Raw genomic sequence first — 19,468 nt, forward strand, 5'->3', positions numbered from 1 at the left:
GATTAAGTTAAGATCTTGAGATTGGGAGATCATCTTGGAGTATCTGGGTAGGACCTAAATGCAATCACAAGCAACCTGACACAGAAGAGGAGCCTGCACATAAACAGAGAAGACGGTGTGAAAACAGGCAGATGGAGTGATGCAGCCACAAACCAAGGAAAGCTGGCAGCCACCAGAAGCTGGAAGAGTACTGGATTCTCCCAAGAGCCTCTGCCGTGAGTGCAGCCCTGCCAACACCTTGATTTTGACCCAGTGAAACGGATTCTGGACTTCTGGCTTAGAGCACTGTGAGAGAATTGATTTCTGTTGTTCTAGACCACTCAGTTTGTGGTAATTTGTCACAGCAGCCACAGGAAACGAATACAACCCCCTGGAAGCACTCCCTGGTGGGAGGCAATATGGCACGGTTCCAGTCCCACAGGACCCATCTCTGTAGCATCCCCCCAGGGAGAGGATTAGAATAAAGGCAGCAGGGACTTGGAATTCCCCTTCCAAGTCTGGGAAGCTACTGACCCTGCCTATCAATGAATGAGCTGCCCCTGAAAGGGGAGGGGGCAGGGGAAGATGGCAGCAGGAGTGGCAGCTCTCGGGCAGATGTCTTCTCAGAGCCCAGGGCCAAGAGATGTTTAATATTCTAGCCTTCACAGCTCTGTCCCAGCAAGCCTGATGCCAAGGCCATCCCCTCTCCGCCCAAAACACCCAGGAACACTGGCTCAGCTCCATGGGCAAAACACAGGCAACCTATCCAATGAAAAATGGGCGCGCTGCTCTCTAAAGAGCAACACAAGCTCTCCAGGACGAAGGAATGGGAAAAGAGCAAGGCCCTCGAACCTACTGCCGGGCCACTGAGGGAGCAAGGGGGGAGGAAGTGGGTCAAAACGCGAGGATTCTGTTATTCTGCAGCAACAAGAAATGAAGTACTGACGCATGCTACACCATGGACAACGCTTGAAAAGAATATGCTAAGTGAATCCAGATACAAAGAACTGCACCCTGTATGACTCCATTTATATGAACCATTCAGAACAGACAAATCAATCAAGACAAAAAGCAGATTAGTAGTTGCTGGGGGCTGAGAGGGGCTGAGAGGATTAGAGGATGGTGAGGGTTAGGGTTTCTTTGCAAGTGACAAAAATGTTCTAAAATTGATCATGATGGTAGGTGCACAACTCTGTGAATACACTAAAAGCTACTGAATTGTACACTTTAAATTGGTGAATTCTGTGGTGTGTGAATGATATCTCAATATAGCCATTAAAATTAAACAAACCCAAGGGCCTATAGCACTAGCAGGGGAGAAGGAAGTCAAACACAGCTTGAAACTTTGCAGCATACCCCCACAAGCCAAAGGGCCTCACCCAAAACTTTCAAAATGGGTGGCAGGAGTGGGAAGCAGGGAATTAAAGAAAAGAGCACAACTAGCTTCCAAGAAATGAGTCTAACCTCCCTCCTCACTATTACCCATTTTAAGGTTGGAGAAACTGAGGCCCAGAAAGGGGAAGTGCCTGAAGATATAGACTCAAACCCAGATAGCCTGGGCAAGGACTACTTCCTGCTATAAGACTCTGTCTCCCCGCCAAAGGAATCAGCAGGTTCCTAGAGGCCAAAGCTCGGCTGTTACAAAGGATTCCAGGAAGAACCAGATGATCTTGGGGAAACTGCGAGAGAAGAATCAGCCCAACTCCGAGGTGGGCCAGGTCAGGTATTCATACACTCAATAACCCCGGGCATGGGTGGCCTTTTGGGAAAAAAAAAAAGAAAGAAAGCAGCTGAGCATTTGCCTAAAGCCATGAAACAGCCAAGCAGGCGACCCTGGGGTTTGAACTCAGGCCTGCCCAGCTCCAAAGCCCAAACTTTTTCCACACTACCTCCACACCAGCCAGTAGGTCCCCTGACAGGCAACCCCCAAGCTTAATCACAACACAGCTGGACATAAAACTCACTGTCTGCCAACCCCGAGCCTCACACTGAACAGACAAAAGGGCAAGATGGGGGGAGAGACACAGAAGAGAAACCCAGATTTTCCTCAAAAGACACCCACCATTCTCTGTCACCTCCAGGTCCAGAGGGCTTTGGTGTGAGTTCCCCAAAATCCCAAAGCTAAACAACACTTCACCAGCTCCTTACCTGACCAATGAGGAATCGGAGACCCAGAGAATATAGACCTAGCTATTCTGGTTCATCCAGAAAAGCTCCAGCAGAGCCAGAGTGGGAAGCTAAGTATGCTGGCTACAGTGCCAGGTCCAGCTTCTTCCACCATCGGAGCATGCATGACCCCCTCTGAAAATGCTCTGTGGTGTCCTCAAGCTCAGGAGACTTACAAGCCACTCTTTTCACAGGGTAGACTCAGTAAGGCAGCTATGCCTGGAAAAGGAAACCCTTGACACTACCACCTCCCCAGCACCAGGACCCCAGGGTGCCAAAAGGGCTCCTCAAGTCCTACAGTAGTCACAACATCTGAACAAACAGGAAGTGTGAGTAGTTAGAACAAGGATTCACCATCTGGGCTTCCTCTCAACAACTCCTCTCTTTCCCAGGAGATCTAATGGGCCTCCAAGGCCACAAATGCCTCAGGTGACAGTTCAGGACCAAGACTGAAGCAGCAGGAAGAATTTCCTCTCTTCTCGGGGTGCCTGGGTGGCACAGCGGTTAAGCGTCTGCCTTCGGCTCAGGGCGTGATCCCGGTGTTCCGGGATCGAGTCCCACATCGGGTTCCTCTGCTGGGAGCCTGCTTCTTCCTCTCCCACTCCCCCTGCTTGTGTTCCCTTTCTCGCTGGCTGTCTCTATCTCTGTCAAATAAATAAATAAAATCTTAAAAAAAAAAAAAAGAATTTCCTCTCTTCTCATCCCCAAATTTTCCCAAGCTGGATAAGGTGAGGCAGGGAGAAGCATCTTATTCTCCTTTTGTCCCAAGACGTGTGAGGACACGAAAAGCCTTTCCTCTGTCATTGGGAAGACATCATGCAGCAACAGAGCTTTACTTCCATGTTATTATGGGAACAAGTATGAGGAAGGGAGCCTAGGAGATGCAAAGCGGGCGTAAGGAGAGGTCTTTCTAGTCACCATGGCAGCACACAACTTTCTTCCTTTATGTCTTTGGGACCACAGACATAGCACTTCCTATTTCTGTGGAGAAAAGGCAGACTCTCCCAACCAGGAAGAGAAACAATTCCTGGTCCTGACCCTGTGGGCCCAGAAAATTGATTTTACCTGTAGTAGTAAAGGGTAGAAAGGGAGCAAGGACACGATGCTCAAGACAAGGCCCTGGCCCCTGTGAAGTACAAAAAGATTTATCTGAACCAAGGGGAAAAGAAATATGGGTAGAGAATTTCTCTGGAGTGAGGATGTCTCTGGCGAGAAAAAAACTTGTTGAAAGCAATTCAGGGGGGCGCCTGGGTGGCTCAGTTGTTAAGCGTCTGCCTTCGGCCCAGGGCGTGATCCCAGGGTCCTGGGATCGAGCCCTGCATCGGGCTCCGGGCTCTGCTGGGAGCCTGCTTCTTCTTCTCCCACTCCCCCTGCTTGTGTTCCCTCTCTCGCTGGCTGTCAAATAAATAAATAAAATCTTAAAAAAAAAAAAGCAATTCAGGAGGCTCAAAACATTTTCCCTGATCCTGGAAATGAGAAGCAAACAGAGCTGGGTCAGGGAGAGACTGAAAGTATCTCCTAGTTCTTCAGGGGAGGCCTCAGCCGCCACGTCCCAGTACCTGGCAACCTTCTCATAGAAAGTAGGGAGATCTTCCTGGCCTGAGGGAGGCTCAGGTAAGGAGTTCTTATGACTATGAAGAGCACTTAGGTCTTTCTGTTCAATGAGGGAGGCCTCAGGCCACACTGGAGAAGACCTCATGTACCTCTCGCTGGTGAGAAAAGACTGCCTGGTTGCAGGGTGGTGGAGAGAGCCTCATACCCAGGGGGCTGTGGGAGGGGCACTTAGGCCCCTCCCTAAGGTGAAGGATCTCTTGGCCCTGAGGAGAAGCTTAAGCCCCTGGGAAGAGGCTCGGACTCTTCCTCAGAATCCCATCCTACCCATGTCCCAAAGCGAGTGGGTAGTTCTCAGGATTTAGTTCACAAGTGGTCTGAGGCTCAAGTCTCCAAGGCAAAATATCTTATGTCCGTAAAAGGTCCCTATGACTGGGGTATACATATGCTATCTAAAGTGAGGTGACAGTACTCTCAGGGGAGACTCTGGTCTCAGGTCCTAAGGTGGGTTGAGTTGTCTCATACGCCGAAGGAAAAGTTTAAACTCTTAGGGGGAGACCCAAGACCCTATTCCCTACGGACTTAGGGCCCAAGGTGGAAAGTGTCTTTCTGTTCCTGAAGAGTACCTTAAATTCCTTGAGGGGAAAGTCCAGATCTCATCTCTAGAGACACCAATCACTGAGGTATGTATAGGTCTCTTGTCCTTGAGGGCAAGCTCAAGTGTCCTTCGTGCAATGGGTCTCAGGCCCTGAAGGCAGACTAAATCCATGGGGAGGCCTCAGGCTCCATCTCTGGGACACCATGCTGCCCTTGTTCCCTGAAGAGTGGTATCAGGCTACGGTTCTCAGAGCAGGGATCTTACATCCCTGACGTGAAGCTCAGGCCTAAGGCACCTGCGTGGCTCAGTAAAACGTCTGCCTTACGCTCAGGTTGTTATTCTTGAGTCCTGGGATGAGCCCCAAGTCAGGCTCCCTGCTCAGTGGGGAGTCTGCTTCTCTCTTCCTCTGCTCCTCTCCTCACCCCCCAACCCCCGCGCGTGCTCTCTTTCTCAAATAAATAAATAAAATCTTAAAAAAAAAAAAGCAGCAGCTCAGGACCTTGAGGTAGGGGGTGCTCAGATCCCTGTTGCAGGGAGAGAAAGAGCTGTTACGTACCCAAGCTATGTTTCAGTCCTTCATAATGAGAAGGATCTCATATCCCTGTGTGTGTGTGTGTGTTGGGGGGGTTCTCAGATCAATCCCTGATAAGAAAGGACCTCTAAAGACCTCACCTTGCCTGGGACCACTGTGTGAGGGATATCCATCTCCTGAAGAGTTTCAGACCCTGTTTCTGTAAGCCCCAGTCCATAAAAAAGGGAACCTTGGGCTCAAGAGCCCAAAACAATAAGGCTTATTTTCCTGAAGAATGGTTCAGGCTGGGGAGGTTGGAGGAGAGAAGAGCTGAAGGCCTATCACTTGAAAGAAGCTTAAGCACCTAGAGAGAAATTCAAATTCAGACTCTTGGCCCCAGGGAGGTCTCAGATCACTGAAAGGAAGCATTCACAGACCCCTTTTTAGAAAAGGGATGAATCTTATGTATTTTAGTAGTTTCTGGTCCCTGAGTGTTAGTTTTGGCTCTTGTCCCCAAAGAGAAGAGAATCTTATCTCCCTGAAAGAAATCTTATCTCCTTGGAGAAAAATTCAGAAGATCCCCTTCTCTAAAGGAAAAATATATACACGTATGTATCAGGTTCTTGATTCTAGAAGGGGGAATCTCAGGCCCTTGAAGACAGGCTTAGGACCCTTAAGGAAGTCTCAGACGCCACCGCTGGGTGGTCCTGGGCTGTGTTCCCCTGAGGAGGAGGGGGGGGTTGTCCTGTAAAGACTGTCTCAGACCCCTGAAAAGGGTTTGGGTATCTTGGGGACGCTCAGAATTCCCCTGAGGTCTCCACCTTACCTGTGTTCCCTGGAGGAGTCGTTTTAGACCCTTATCCCAGAGGAAAGGAAATCTCATGGCACCGAAGACAAACCAAGGTCCCTTGGAGTCATGAGACTCCCCTCTCAGGAGGCATTCCCACCTAATGGTTCTACGTGATGAGGTCTCAGGGCCCGGAATGACGGCTCTGGGCCCCAGAAGAGACCACAGACTCCATCCTTAAATCCGCCATCTTATCTGGGGCTTCTAACCCCCAAGTCCTTGGTGGGGGATGGGGAAAAGAGTGTCTCAGGCCCCCACCCCCCAGAAAAGAATGCCAGGCTCCGGGAGAAGACGTAGGTCCCTCGGGACGATCTCAAACAGCCTTCCCTGGGTCCCTACCCAGTCTGGGGATCCCACCCACCATACCCACTCACCTGTCACCCCCAGCCCATACCTGCTCAACGGTTGCGGGGTCCATAGCCTCGATGCGAGCTGCAGCTGCTTCATACTCGTCTTCACTGTTATAACCCGCGCCGACCTCCTCACGCTCTGGACTGCCCGCTCCAACCGCTCCGACCCCGGGGGCTTGACGCCGCCGCTTGCTGTGGCCCGGCCCCGAGCAGCAACTGCCAACGCCTACGGCTCCGCCCACGCCCACCACCACGCCCGCTGCACCCACACCCGCCGCCGCTGCACCCAGCGCGTCGCCGGGACCGCCGCCGGGACCAACGGGGCCCCCGCAAGGAGGAGGAGAGGACTGCTGTGGCCGCGGACCCGCCACGGCGCCAGGCGGCACGGCCAGCGCCCAGCGGTGAAGCGCTCCTGGTGGCCCCGGTAGCGGGCCCTGAGGCGGTGGCGAGGCCCGGGGACGGGCCCCCACGACGCCCGGGTCACGGTCGCGGTCGCCACCGCCCACACCCGTGCCGCCGCCGCCCACGCCCACACCCCCGCCGCGACGCGGCGCCGGGGGCAGCGGCCCGGGCGGCGGCGGTTCGTTGGCGGGGTCGGCGTCGGGAGGCGGCGGCTTCTTTTTGGGGAGAATAGTCATGGCGGCACCGCCAAGTACCCCCCAGCAAACCCGGCGCGGGGCACGCCGGGAGAGAACCCGGATGAGGGGGCTACTGTGGTGCGCGAAGCACGACGGGATCGGCGGGACCCGGATAAAGAGATTGAAGCACCGGTTCGAGAACCGTCTGTGGCGCGCGAGTCACGCGGCAGGAGAACCCGGATGTGAAGTCCTAGATGAAGGCACCGCGGCGGGTTTGTCGTAGCCTTCTCTCCAAGTCCAACAAGTTTATTGCTACGTTCGCTCGTTCCGAACTGGGCTTCAAAGGAAACAGAACCAAAACAAGCACCTCTTCGCCCCGCCCCCTCGCAGGTTCTTGAACTACCGGGTGGGGCCCCGGGGCGCTGCGCAAGCGCGCCAGGGCACGGCCCCGCCTCTCGCTCGGAAGTACGTGGGCAAAATCTTCGCCGCCGCCACAACAATTGCGGGCACCAACCAATCGAAGCAGCTGCGTGGGTTCTCGATGACGCCCACGGGCCAATCAGATGTGAGCGATCGCCCTCCCGTGCCCTCCGTCTCAGATTTCAGTCAAAGTCGGCACTCTCGTTCCTTGCCTTTCTTCTCGTCTGCCCCGTCGCGCTCCTCTCTCCCCGAGGCTCTGACTCGCAGGCGGGGGTACTACGACGGGACAGCGTGGCCAGCCTCGCGCACGACAATTTTGAAAGCGCCTCCCTGCCAGGCTTCCAACTTGGCCGCAGTCAGCTGAACTGACTGGAAAATATCAACACTCCCAGAGCACAGCACTCCCCTGAAGCGTCAGTTCCGGTCCCACCCGCCTGCAAATCCACGTCCGGCGGGGAGGCGGGCGTCGCTTCACCCTGGCAACGGGCCGAGTTCTGCGGTGAGTGGTTAAGAGAAGCCGTCACTCACTTTGGGCCGGCCAACCCTGGGACAGATGTGCACCGTGGGGACCTTGGGTGTTTGGGAAGCAGACACGCCTTCTTTGGCTCCGCGGCCCTCTCGCCCTCGCGTTGACCTCCCCGCCCCTGTGGCTAGTGCGCAAGCGCAGCACAGCCTTTCCGCCGCCCCCGCCGCCCCCCCCCCAACTGAGTTTACCTGGATTGAGCAAAAGTTTATGAACCAGCGCTGTCGCCAGCCAGTGCTCTGCAAGGGGGTTGGTAAAATCCCTGGTATTGCGCAGTTGGAGAGCTACAAGCTAGTCGTAGCTCTGCCCCTCCTGAGTGATCTTTGTCAAGTCATTTAACACCCATCCCATCCGCAATTTTTCAAAAAAATTTATTTTTTTAGTAATCTCTGTACCCAGCCTGGAGCTTGAACTCACAACCCCCGAGATCAAGAGTCGCATGCTCTTAGGACTAAGCCAGCCAAGCGCCCCCATCTGCAATTTCTACTCCTTTGTAACATGGCAATGATAATTAATGATGTAAGGATCAGAGATTAGTGCTTGTAAAGGGCCTAGTGCTGTGTCTGACACATAGTAAGTGCTCAAAAAAATTAGTCTGAATGGCAGTGCAAGGAAAAGGATCCCAGGCTTTGGAGTCAGAAAGACCTCAGGTCCAGACCCCAATGGACCATTATCAACTGTATAATCTTGAGCGAGTCATTGTGTCTCAAATTTGAGGTTACCCATGCAAAACGGGAATAATAATGCCTGACTACTTCAGGGAGTAGTTAATGGGGTTCAGATGGGCTTATGATCCAAGAAGTTGTTTTGAGAGGTGAGGGCTTGCTGCCAGTCTTAGGAGTCAAGCCATACATGTTGACTGAAAGATGATCAGAAAGCTTTTCTGAGCGCCCTCTAACCTCCTTCCTTCAGATGCTGACCTTGGTTGAAGTTCTTCCCTGGAGAGTGTCAGTTAAAAATGGCATGTTGTGTCTTCTGCTTTGAAGACTTAATGGGAGAGGACTCACGTTTCCTGGACCTACTGTGTTCAGGGCACTATGCCAAATGCCTATGCATGTTATCATACTGAATCTTCTTATGATCATCTCACTTGATGTGTATTTCCTACTGGATGTTTGTCCAGCACTACATGTCTAAAATTGAATTTAGGATAATCACTGTAGCCAATCTTCACCAGGTCCTTTCTATGTGCCTGGCACTGTGTGCTAACGGCTTTGCTGTTCCATTTGGCAGTGAGTGCAGCTCCCCAGTCAGCCTTTGCCCAAGCAAGAACCTGGGAGTCAACCTTGTCTGCTCCCTCTTCCACAACTCCCACATGCCTGTCAATCCAAAGTCCTGCCAATTCTACCTCTCAAATCTCTTGATTCCCCAACTCTTACTACCACTACATGGTCCAAGCCAGCATCACCCACCAACTGGACTACTGCAAAAGCCGCCTCACTGCCCTTCTTCCCACTAGGACTGTTTCTCTAGAATCCACTGTCCACAGCCAGAGCGATCCTTCTGAAACGCAAACCTCATGATGATTTTCCTGTTTATAAGCCTTCAGAGGTCCCCGTTATCCTTAGAATAAAGTCCAAAATCTGTATCATAGCTTCAAAGGCTTTCTGTGATGCGGCCTATCTCCATATCCTTACTCTCATCACTGCCTCACACTCTCCTCCCCAGCTGAACTGAACTAATTTCAGTTCCCCAAGGCCCTGAGCTTGCCCCCTAACCTCTAGGTCATTGCACATGCTGTTCCATCTGCTTGAAACATTTTTATCTTTTTGCTGGCTAACTCCAGCTCATTCTTTGGGTGTTGGCCGGGTTAGGTCCTCCTGTCATCTGCATGCTTCTGCAATCCCATCAATTTTAGTTCTATAACACTTCACTGTAATTGCTTAATTGTTCGCCCCCCATGCTCACCTCTGTAGATCAGAAATGATGTCTTCTTTGCCCATCTTTGTATCCTGAGGGCTAGCACATGATATGTGGTTAATAAATATTTGGTGAATAAATGATTATTATTTTACGGATTAGCAACCCAAGGCAAGAGAAGGTTTAAGGGACTCTCTCAGCCGGGGATTGGAACCCAGGTCAACCTAAATCCAAGGTCGGTCTTCTCGGTGCTCCACAGAGCTCAGTCACACACTAGCCTAGTGTACCCAGTAGCCCAGCAGAGAGAATGCAGGGGATGTCCACAAGGAAGGGGACTTTGCCAAACTTGAGAGATTCTTTCTTTCTTCTTCTTCTTTTTAAATCTTGAGTTCTTTTTTTTTTTTTAAGTAAGCTCTAGGCCCAGTGTGGGGCTTAAACTCACAACCCCGAGATCAAGAGCCACATGTTCTATTGACTGAGCCAGCCAGGCGCCCCCAAGAGATGCTTTTAATTAGGGTTCAGTTCGGAGCCATTTGCTGTCAGGAAGCCCGGGTTTAATTCTCCTCTAACCAAGTGTGTGCTGCTCTGGGTCTCAGTTTCCCCATTTGTGAGTGAGAGAGCTGGAGCAGATGATGTCCTAGGGGCATGTCTCAAGACTTCCTGGCCTGCCTCACACTGGCTGTATTTCAGCTCTTCAAACCACCCTCTTTAATTCCTCCTAGATCCCCATCTTCCAGAACATGTCACCAACCACTGACCTCCCAGTACCTGTACCCACACCAGCCCATCTCCTGGTTGAAAGGAATTGAACCCAGAGTACTTTCCACCCGCCAGGCCACCCCAACCTCCAAACCCACAGAGCCAGGAGGTGCTCATCCTCATCTCTCCTCTCAGGTTTTATTGACTGATGGAAACTACATCTTTGTCAGCCACCAGCTCCACGGGGACAGTGCTGGGGACAGGGAACCTGAGATGATGCCAGATTTCAGCCTGAGAGCAGACACAGAGTTCTGGAAGGTGACCCAAGAGGGAAAAGAGAGAGGAATATGTGAAAAGGCTTTGTGGGGGAGGAGGACGAGATCAAGAAGTTCCTCCTGCCCCCTACAACTCCCAGAGTTCAGGAACAACCCAGGTCAGCCCCTGATGCTTCTCTGGACTCCTGCCCAAGAACGTGAAATCAGCTATGATCTCCAAGCACAGCCCAGCCCTCGCTGGCTGCTAGGCTCTTATCGCAGTCAGTCCAGACCCCAGCCCCACCCAGGCAGGAAGCAAACTAGAGGAGGAGAGAGGAGGAGTCGTTGCTGGGGGCCCCTCTGATTAGGGCAGATGTAAATGCCGCAGCAGACCGGGCAGAGGCTTTGCATAATGTCGGCAGCAGCTGCTATTGCTAGAGTTTGCTGGGGGCCCAGCGGAGGATGGGGTTGCAGAGACCTGTTTCCAGCAGCCCGGAAAAGGGAGTGATGTTTGTGCTATCTGTGTGTATTGGGAGAGGCAGCCTGACCCCTGAGCCAAGGCTGGGGGGGGTTGGTGAGGGGGTGGCAGGTCACTGCTGAGGCCACAGCCCACGAAGCCTGTGGTTGCATTCCAAGCTTCAGAATCAGGGAGTTATCAGGCTCGGTGGAAGGCGGGGACATCTCCTAGAGGCCAGATCAGAGGCGAAGGTTCTCTTCTCTGAACCCCCAAACCTCCACAGCCCAGCCAGAGAGAAGAGGGAATCTCATCTCTCCTTCTCAGGCCAGAGCTCAGATGTCAGGTGGGAGCCCCGGGGACCCAAGAGGAGGAGCATGCAGGAGGCCAGCTAGGGGAGAGAGGCCAGCCCCAGCATGCTGGGGCAAGGAGGCCAGGGGGCCTGAGGAAGCCCAGCACTTCAGCGCCCCCTGGAAAAACTGTGGGGTCGGGAAAGTTTCCCCTTCCCTGGCTGCTTCCCCACCAGGTGAGCTGTTCCATCAAACTCCATTGCATAGTTCTCAGTGGGAGGCAGAAGGGGTCCCCAGGCCTGCCCCTCCCTGCCTCCCCAAAATATGGCTTTGGAAAGGAGTCCCCAAGAATCGAGAGGGCCCTCTGGACGGGCGGACCCACCGCTCACAGGGAAGAGATCTTGACAGTCTCCGGGAGGAGGCAAGGGGTGCCCAGGCTGGAGTTCCTGAGGGTGCTGCTGGCCCCACCGCCACCACCAGGGGAGGAAGGTTGGCTCTCATCTGGGGTGTTGGCAGGAGGGGTAGGGATACTGATGATGGCAGCCACAAAGTCCCGGCTGTCACAGTTCAGGTCGAGGCTGTCATGGGGCTTGGCATTGAGGCTTGAGCGGCTGTGGATAGGGGTGGGGAGATGGAAGCTTCTTAAAAGGTCATCTTAATATTTGCCACAGCAATCGTGACATTTATTGAGCACCTATGGGGTCCTTGGCACTGCACTGAATGTTTCGCCTGCATCCTCAATTATGGTGGTATCCAGTGAGGGCTCTGGGGTCAGGTGGTCCTCGGTTTAAGTCCTGGTCTCACTTTGGCCCCTCTAAACCTGTCTTCTCTCTTTCATCTGTAGCATGGGAATAACAATATTTCCTACCTCACAGGGTCGTTGCGGAGAACTAAATGAGATAAGAAGTGCTACAAGTGTTCAGCCTGGAACATAATGAGCACACATGGAAATAACAATATTTCTTACCTGACAGGGTCACTGTGGAGATTAAATGAGATAAGAAGTGCTACAAAGTGATCAGAATAGTGCCTGGAACATAATGAGCACACATACAAAAATGTTCTCCATTACGGTTACTCCTTAAAATGCCAAAATTCTCACAACGCTCCTCTGTAAGATCTACACAACCTGGTCCCTGTTCCTTCCTGATTGGGCTTCCTACCACTCTCCCCCCTCACTCCACTCTACTCACAGGAGCTTCCTGGTTGTGTCTCTAACACACAGACCCACTCCTGCCTCAGGGCCTTTGCACAGGCTGTTTGCTCCCTCCCTCACCTTCTTCAGGTGTCACCTCAGCAAAGCCTCCCCTGACCGCACTATTTAAACTGCATCATACCCTGTTCTATACTCTCTGTCCCCCATCCCTCATTTATTTTTCTTCTTGGCACTTAACACACCTCATCGTCTGTGTGTTTGTTTATTAACTGTCTCATCCCACTGGAATATAAATTCTAGAAGGTCAGGGTCTCTGTTCTCTTCGCTGCCTAAAGTGAACTCAACTCCTAAACTCCTACAGTGAACGCCAAAGTACCTAAAAGAGTGCCTGGCATATAATAGGTGCTCAATAAATGTTTGCTGAAAGAACCAATGAAGAACAAGTTCCAGATGAGAGAAGCCCAAGCTCCCAGCATAGAGGAGTTTGGGTTCGAGCTTGGCTTGCTGGGCCTGACGTCGTGACATCTCAGATCCCACCCCCCCGCCAGTCCAAGCTCTGAGCTTCCCCCGAGGGGTAGCCAGAAGGTGGGGGTGCTTACCTCTGAGGGGCAGGGCTCCTCCGCAGCCCTGCCAGTGTGTCCAGCTCCTGCATGCTGCCGCGACTGACCGAGGCCGTGGAGTTGGCAAGGCGAATGGCACGGCGCTTGGCCCTGCGGGGGCAGCAGGACGACAGCAGGCTGCTGGACCCCACTGCCTGGGAGGACACGGAGGTGCTGCGGCTGGTGCGGCCCCCCAGTGAGACAGCACCCAGAGCCTCGCTGAAGGTTAGCTCATCCGTGAATTCGTGGCACTGCCGGCAGAGGGGAGGGACGGTCATGAGGCAGCACACGGGAACTGACCCCACCCCCTAGACCTTTGCTTAGGCCACGCCTTCCTTTCTGGAAGTCTCTCTGACTTCCCTTCCCTTGCACACCCTTCAAGGGTCAGCTGTACTGGGGCCTCTTCCAGGAAGCCCTGAGGGATTTCCACAATTAGTAGTGAGCCTCCCATCCCAGGGAGGGAACTGGCTTGGCCGCAGAGGAACACCCCTCGTCCTGCCACACCACCTCTCCTTAGGCCTCACCGTTGTCTTCTCTAGACAGTGCAGGAGGTGGTGATGTTGTTGCTCGAAAGCAGAACGGTTCCTGACACACAGCGCCTGTTCCTCCCCACTGCCGCTGTCCTGGGGTGGATGGAGCAGAGGGATGAGGTCGGAGCCTTCCTCCTCCCGTCACTGCTCCCCAACCCCAAGGCAGGCCCCTCCCCACCTCAAGGCCCCCGTTCTGCTTGTACTGCAGGAAGGCATTGGTGGTACCACTCTTTGCCAACCGGATCCTCGCCAAGCGCACCTTCTACAGAGAAAGGAGGAGACAGAGGGTCAGGTGGGTAGACACGAGAGTAGACTGGCTTGGGGTGTGGGGAGCAGGAGGTACTCGGAGGGAAGAGGCAGTTACCTGCTGCGCTCGGCGCTTGTCCGCACGCTGGTTCTGGTGGTAGATGCGGCTGAAGTTGGACACGATGACCGGCACAGGCAGCGCAATGACCAGGACACCACTGAGGGAGCAGATGGATCCGAAAATCTTGCCAGCAATGGTGCTGGGCACCATGTCTCCATAGCTGGGACCAGGGAAGGGAAGCCAAGGTCAAGAAAAGTGCCCGCCCACCCCTCAGTCTCCCACTCTGTCCCGTCCAACCTGATGCACTCTGCGACCCCGGCCAGGCACTGAAACTCCCTGAGCCTCAGTTCCCCGCTCTGCAAAATGTGGGGAAAGACCTCTCTGGCCACCAGTGGGGGTCCAATGAGAGACTGGCCCTCGGCCCCTACCATCTGCTGCCCCTATCTGAGTTGCACACGGACCATCTGAGTCAGCTGGAAATCTATTAATACCAAACAGGGGAGAAGGAGGAAGTCATAGGCAGTAAATATAGTCTCCTGGAGAGAGAGTCCCAGCACCACCAGCCAGCCGAGGGGTTCTGAGTCCTGGAGCAGTGCTTTGCTGGCTTTGCTTTCATCTGTCTTACCTTCTCTAGGTGGGACCCCTTGTTAGTACCCCAGAAGAAGCCTTGAAACTGTCCTCCTATGAAAAAATAGGGGGGAGCCTTGAAACTCCCTCCTCCTTCTCTCCACACCACCTCCTCTCCCATGGAGATGGAGCAGTGCCGATCTTACCAACTCATTTCACAGGGTTGGGGTGGGAGGACCAAAGCTCAGGGAGGTTCCATAGCTGACTTGGTCAAGGTCACACAGCATACTTTCGTTCCGACCACGGGACCAACTAGATCCCCTCCCCTCTGCAGTGCCAGCCTCTGCAGTCCCAGCCTCTAGGCCTCTGCTCCATCCACGTCCTCCTCCCCCCAAGGATGGCCATTCCCTATTTCTTTGTTTTGACTCATTTAAAAGTCTCTCCAACTTGGCCATTTCTGGTCTGTGATGTGTCATCTCAGACTGTGTCCTCAACTATGAGACGCAGGCAGCTGTCCACCGTCCCGGGGTTTTTGTGAGGACTCACTAGGGTAAAAGGCACCCAAAGACCTAGTTCCAACCCACTCTCAGGGCTCAGTGTTTGTAGGTCGATCCAATTACGAACCTCCAACCAGAATTAATTTCTACTCCTTAGAAACCTCAAAGCCATTTTTCTGTACCTCTATTAAAGCCCGAGCAAGCCCAATTCACCCATTTAACAGATCCTGAGCAGCAACTATACACTTAATCCCAGCGATGGAATTTAGAGAAGGAGCGCGGTATCTGCCCTAGACAATGTCTTTAAGAACAACACGAGATCGTTGATTCCATTTGATGCCTTTATCCCAACTGTTCCCTCTCAAGAATTGACACTAAAAAAATAATGCCAAAAATACCTCAACCTGGAAAACATCAAGGAATCACAAAGCCACACAGGTAATACCCCATACGGCCGATGATTCTGAAGGTTTGGGAGACATGGGTCCTTCAAGGTGGGAAAAGGAGGTGATGGAAAGCCAGTACCTAGGTATCCTACACCAGAAAACTTTCAGAGAACTTTCACAACCGTGAGGTTACGGAATCCCCTCTAGATGATGAAGGGATCATCATTTCTCATTTGACACAGCAGGGAAACGGGCCCAGAGAGAACAAGGCCGACAGAAAGAGTGCAGCTAAGACAATCCTTGGAACCCAAGTCTCCTGACCCGGAAAGTGAAGGCATCGTCAGATCTGCGAGGGATTTGGAGATTAGTCCACCTCCCTCCGTTTTTAGAGAGGAGCAAACCGAAGCGCAAATCGAGAAAAAGAGATCATTGATCTAACCTTCTTACTCTTACAGAAAAAGGTGAGTGTAACCTTCTTACTCTTACAGAAAAAGGTGAGTGTAACTGATCGGGCAGCTCCCAACACAGGATCTGCACTCACCCAAGTGTGGTCATGGTGACAATGGTATACCAGAAGGCCGCAGGGATGCTAGTAAAGTTGGTCTTGTTTGTGCCCTTCTCGGCATAAAACATGACAGTGGCGAAGATGATGATGGCCATAGTAAGGGAAAAGAGGAGAAAGCCCAGCTCAGAGGCACAGCTCTTGAGTGTGTAGCCCAGAATCCGCAAGCCCTGCGAGTGCCTGGAGAACTTGAAGATGCGGAACACCCGGAACACGCGCAGGGTGACGAAGGCGCCGGAGACATCCTCGTTCTTGGGCACAAAAAGCCCGATGTAGTAGGGTAGGATGGCCACCACGTCGATAAGGCTCATGACACTCCGCAGGAAGCGGCACCGGCTGGGGGCGGCGAACAGCCGCAGGAGGTACTCCCCCGTGAATATGAGCACGCAGGCCGTGTCCATGCAGAAGAAGGCCAGGGGGAAGCGGTCGCCGCAGGGCTGCTCCCTCGGGGGCCGCCGCGCGGGGCCGCGGCACGGGATGGTCTCCACCACGTTGGCGATGACCGACACGGCGATGAAAAAGCCCGTCACGTAGTAGAAAACGAGGGCCGCGGTGCTCGTGTGCGGGTTCTCGAAGGCCCGCCAGAGCCGCTGCCGCAAGGAGCTGCCGGCTGGCAGGGCTGGGCCATCGCCGGCCTGCTCAGCCTCCTCGTCCTCCGCCAGGCGCTCGGCGTTCTCCTTCTTGCGGTCCCGGTACTCTTCGAGGCAGCAGTCGCCCACGAGCTCGGGCACCAGTCCGTAGAAAGCCAGCTCTTCGTCGAAGGCCTGGATGCACTCTTGCCGCGGGCAGTGGAGGCGGCCCGTGCGGTAGAAGTTCAGCACGTGCCGGAACATGTCTGGGTCACGATCGAAGAAGTACTCGCCCGAGTCCGCGTCATAGAAGAATTCCTTCTCTGAGCTGCCTAGCAGGGTGTCTGGGTAGCGGTCCAGCGTGTTCTTCCAGGTCTCGAAGCGCCGGCCGCTCACGTTCACCACCAGAACCTCGTCCCCTCGAGACGCCTTCACCCCCGGCGCGGGGGGCAGGGGCTGCTGGGCCAGGGGCAGCCAGCCCACCGCGGCCGCCCTCGCGAAAGGCAGCCACGTGGCCACGCCTGCCGCCATCCTGCCACGCCCCAGGCCCACGGAGACTTGGGGGGGGTGGCCTTTAGGAGAGTGTGGCTGTCTCCAGGATGGTGGGGGCTTGGAGAGGCCCTGGGCCACTCGCACAAGCAAACTGGGGGCGTCTACAGAGGCCAAGAGGAACCAGGAGGAACTAGAGAGATGGGCAGGGGCTTGGGGGGCATTTAGAGGGTCTGGGGGGACTTGGGGGATGTCTTGAGGGACCTACCGAGAAGGGGCCAGGGGACATGGAGAGGAGTAGAAAAGGGGTGCCTGGAGGGGCCAAGAAGGATCTGAGGGAGTGTTCAGAGAGACTGAGATGGCTCTAGAGGGGTCAGCGTGTGCCTGCGAGATGTCTGGGTGTCTAGCGGGGCAAGAAACACTGGGGAGTTGTCCACACTCTCAAGAGTTCTGAGGGAAGATGGGGCTGGGACCCCTTAGTGGGCTTGGAGAAGGGACAGGGGCAGCCAGAGGGGTAGAAATGGGACCAGAGGTGTTTAAAAGAGGCTGACAGTGTCCAGAGGGGGGTTCTAGAGGGTCCGAGAAAAGTGAGGCGGGTCGTCCACACCCTCAAGACTTCTGGGGAAAAGATTAGGGGATTGGAGCTCCCTCGTGGATCCAGGAAAGGGGTTTGTGCACAGAAGAGGTGGCTATAGAACCAGGAGGTTGTAAAGAGGCTGCGAGGTGTCTTGGGAGTGCCTAGAGCTGCCAAGAATAGCCTGAGGGGGGGGGTGTCTACATTCTACAGGAGTTCTGGGGAAGGAAGGCAAGGTGGGGCCCCCTAGAGGGGCTGGAGAAGGGAGTGGGGCATCTAAAGGGGTAGATATGGGGCTAGGTTATTTTTCAGAGACTGAGAGGTGTCTGGCAGCGAGGGGTGTGGGGGGTCCTGAGAAAGTCTGGTCCACCCTCTCAAGAGTTCCAGGGGGAAGGAAAAGGGCCTGAGGAAGCCCCTTGGGGCTCCCTTGGAAGTTGGGCACAGCCCCCAGAGTACCCAGAGGATGGCTAAAGACTAAGATAAGAGGAGAGGGGGTCCCCCCTAAAATGGGTTGGAGAGCACAGTGAGGTGTTAAAGGGAGTTGGGTGTGTCTCCAGGGAGGGGGGCTGGTGGGCCTTGCGGGAGGCGGATGGGGGAGGCCGGGGCAAAGCTGCGTCCCACCATCAGGGGCTGGTCTGGGGAAACCACACCCCGAGGGGCTGGCGGTGTGTGCCGGGCGGCGGCAGTAGAAGCGGCGGCGGCGGCAAAGGAGGAGAAGCAGCCAGAGCCAGGCCCGGGAGAGGAGAAGGCAGCACAGGCACGGGGAGGGGGCTGGGTCCCTGGAAGGACAAGGTCCGGCAGAAGCCCTGGGGACTATCCCAGGATGGGCTAGGGCGTGGGGGCTGGACCAGGGAAGGACAAGGACAGCGCTGTTGGTGGCCCCCTCCCCCTCCCCAAAGGGCCGTCCTCACCTGTGTCCCCGCTGCAGCAGCGGCCACAGCGGTGGGGCTGGGGGTACCAAACACCGGAGCTCCTGCCCCCCCTCTGCAGAGCTGCCCGAGTTCTCCTCCTCCTCTGGTTCTTTCTCCCCGCCCCTCTGAGCTTGCCGGGAGCTAGAGAGAGAGGCAGGGAGGGGCCTCGTGGCTCCCAGAGACCCCTCCCCTAGGACAGCCTGAAAGGGACCCTGGGGAGACTCCGCCTCCTACAAAGCTGGTTGGGCCTCAGTCGCGTCATCTGGAAAATGGGGGTGGCAGGGAGCTCTGCCAGTTCTCCCCACCTCCTTCCTGGACTCCCCCCTCTTCCTGCCCAGCTCCTACCCCCTCTGCCCCCAGGGGCCCCCACCCCCACCCGTCTGAATCAGCAGCACTTAGCAGATCCGATCGATGGGGAGGCGTCTGTTAATGGCCCCAGAGCGGAGTGCCATGGGGAATGATGCAGCGCTGTGTCCCCTCCCTGCCCCCATGCTGGAGAAGGGCTGGAGAAGGGGGTGGATGGAGGGACTGGTGGGGGGCATTTCTCTAGATGGTCAGGCCCCCAAAGCTGCTCCCTGGAGGGGGGTGCATGGGTTAGAGCCCAGCTCCGACCAAGACTGTTGTTGTGGGACTGGAGCACCATCCCGTTTTCAGACGGGAAATAGGGGGTAAGGGGTGTGGATGAGGGCAAGCCAGGATGGGGACAAGCCTGGGCACACCCCCATACCAGGTTCTCTCCCAGGCGGGCTCCATTCTGAGGGGCGGTCGGCCTTATCCCTCTGCATCCAGGAGCCTTAATTCATGCCGCCTCCCCTAGAGGTCTCTGTTGCCGGGTGGCATTGAGTATTGGGTACTGAGTGCCTCACACCACGTATGGGTTCGAACCCCACCTCTGCTACTGACTTGCTGTGTCCTTGAGCAAGTGACTTGCGTTGTATCCACAGCTGTCAGATGGAGTTACCCCAACTTGATAATGTCGTGGGGGGCATTAAATGGAGTGACGTGAGAGGGGGTGGCACAGGGCATGGCGCACAGGGGAAGCCTCATTTTAGTAATTAAAGGTGTGGCAAGGGGGGGAGCACTAAAGGGGGACCAATTTTCCCCTTTCAATCAATCTACCCACCTGCGTAATCCTAGTTTGCTCACTCATCACACTCCTGATTTGTCCGTTTCTCCATCCCTCCACCCGCCCACCACGCACCTATCCATCCAGTTCTCCCACCCACACAACCCAGTGCTCT

At 54.7% G+C, this 19,468-nt stretch overlaps 2 protein-coding genes across 7 annotated transcripts in view; both read right to left on the bottom strand.

Moving 5' to 3' along the window:
- The window catches only part of OTUD5 (OTU deubiquitinase 5), a 29,887-nt gene extending 20,370 nt beyond the window's left edge, over positions 1-9,517 (bottom strand). For all 4 annotated transcript variants that reach the window (XM_026513398.4, XM_026513397.4, XM_026513396.4 and 1 more), the window contains exon 1: positions 6,047-9,517. In XM_026513398.4, the coding sequence (XP_026369183.1) occupies positions 6,047-6,640 (594 nt within the window). In that variant the 5' untranslated portion in view covers positions 6,641-9,517. The remainder of the gene's footprint in view (positions 1-6,046) is intronic.
- Positions 9,518-10,261: 744 nt separating this feature from the next.
- On the bottom strand, positions 10,262-18,413 carry KCND1 (potassium voltage-gated channel subfamily D member 1). Of its 3 annotated transcripts, none has more exons than XM_044389403.3 (7): positions 18,228-18,413; positions 15,664-16,906; positions 13,730-13,892; positions 13,544-13,627; positions 13,360-13,458; positions 12,836-13,086; positions 10,262-11,691 (listed from the first exon to the last, which is right to left on the bottom strand). In XM_044389403.3, the coding sequence occupies exons 2-7, from the start codon at positions 16,782-16,784 to the stop codon at positions 11,466-11,468; spliced, it is 1,944 nt and encodes a 647-aa protein (XP_044245338.1). In that variant the 5' UTR covers positions 16,785-16,906; positions 18,228-18,413; the 3' UTR covers positions 10,262-11,465. The 3 variants fall into 3 exon arrangements, with proteins under 3 accessions (XP_044245338.1, XP_057167379.1, XP_026369187.1); XM_057311396.1 differs by having other exon boundaries at positions 10,262-11,020; positions 11,463-11,691; positions 15,664-18,413; XM_026513402.4 differs by having other exon boundaries at positions 15,664-18,413.
- Between the last annotated feature and the right edge of the window lie 1,055 nt (positions 18,414-19,468).

Source organism: Ursus arctos, chromosome X, assembly GCF_023065955.2.
Source record: "Ursus arctos isolate Adak ecotype North America chromosome X, UrsArc2.0, whole genome shotgun sequence".
Taxonomy (NCBI): Eukaryota; Metazoa; Chordata; class Mammalia; order Carnivora; family Ursidae; genus Ursus; species Ursus arctos.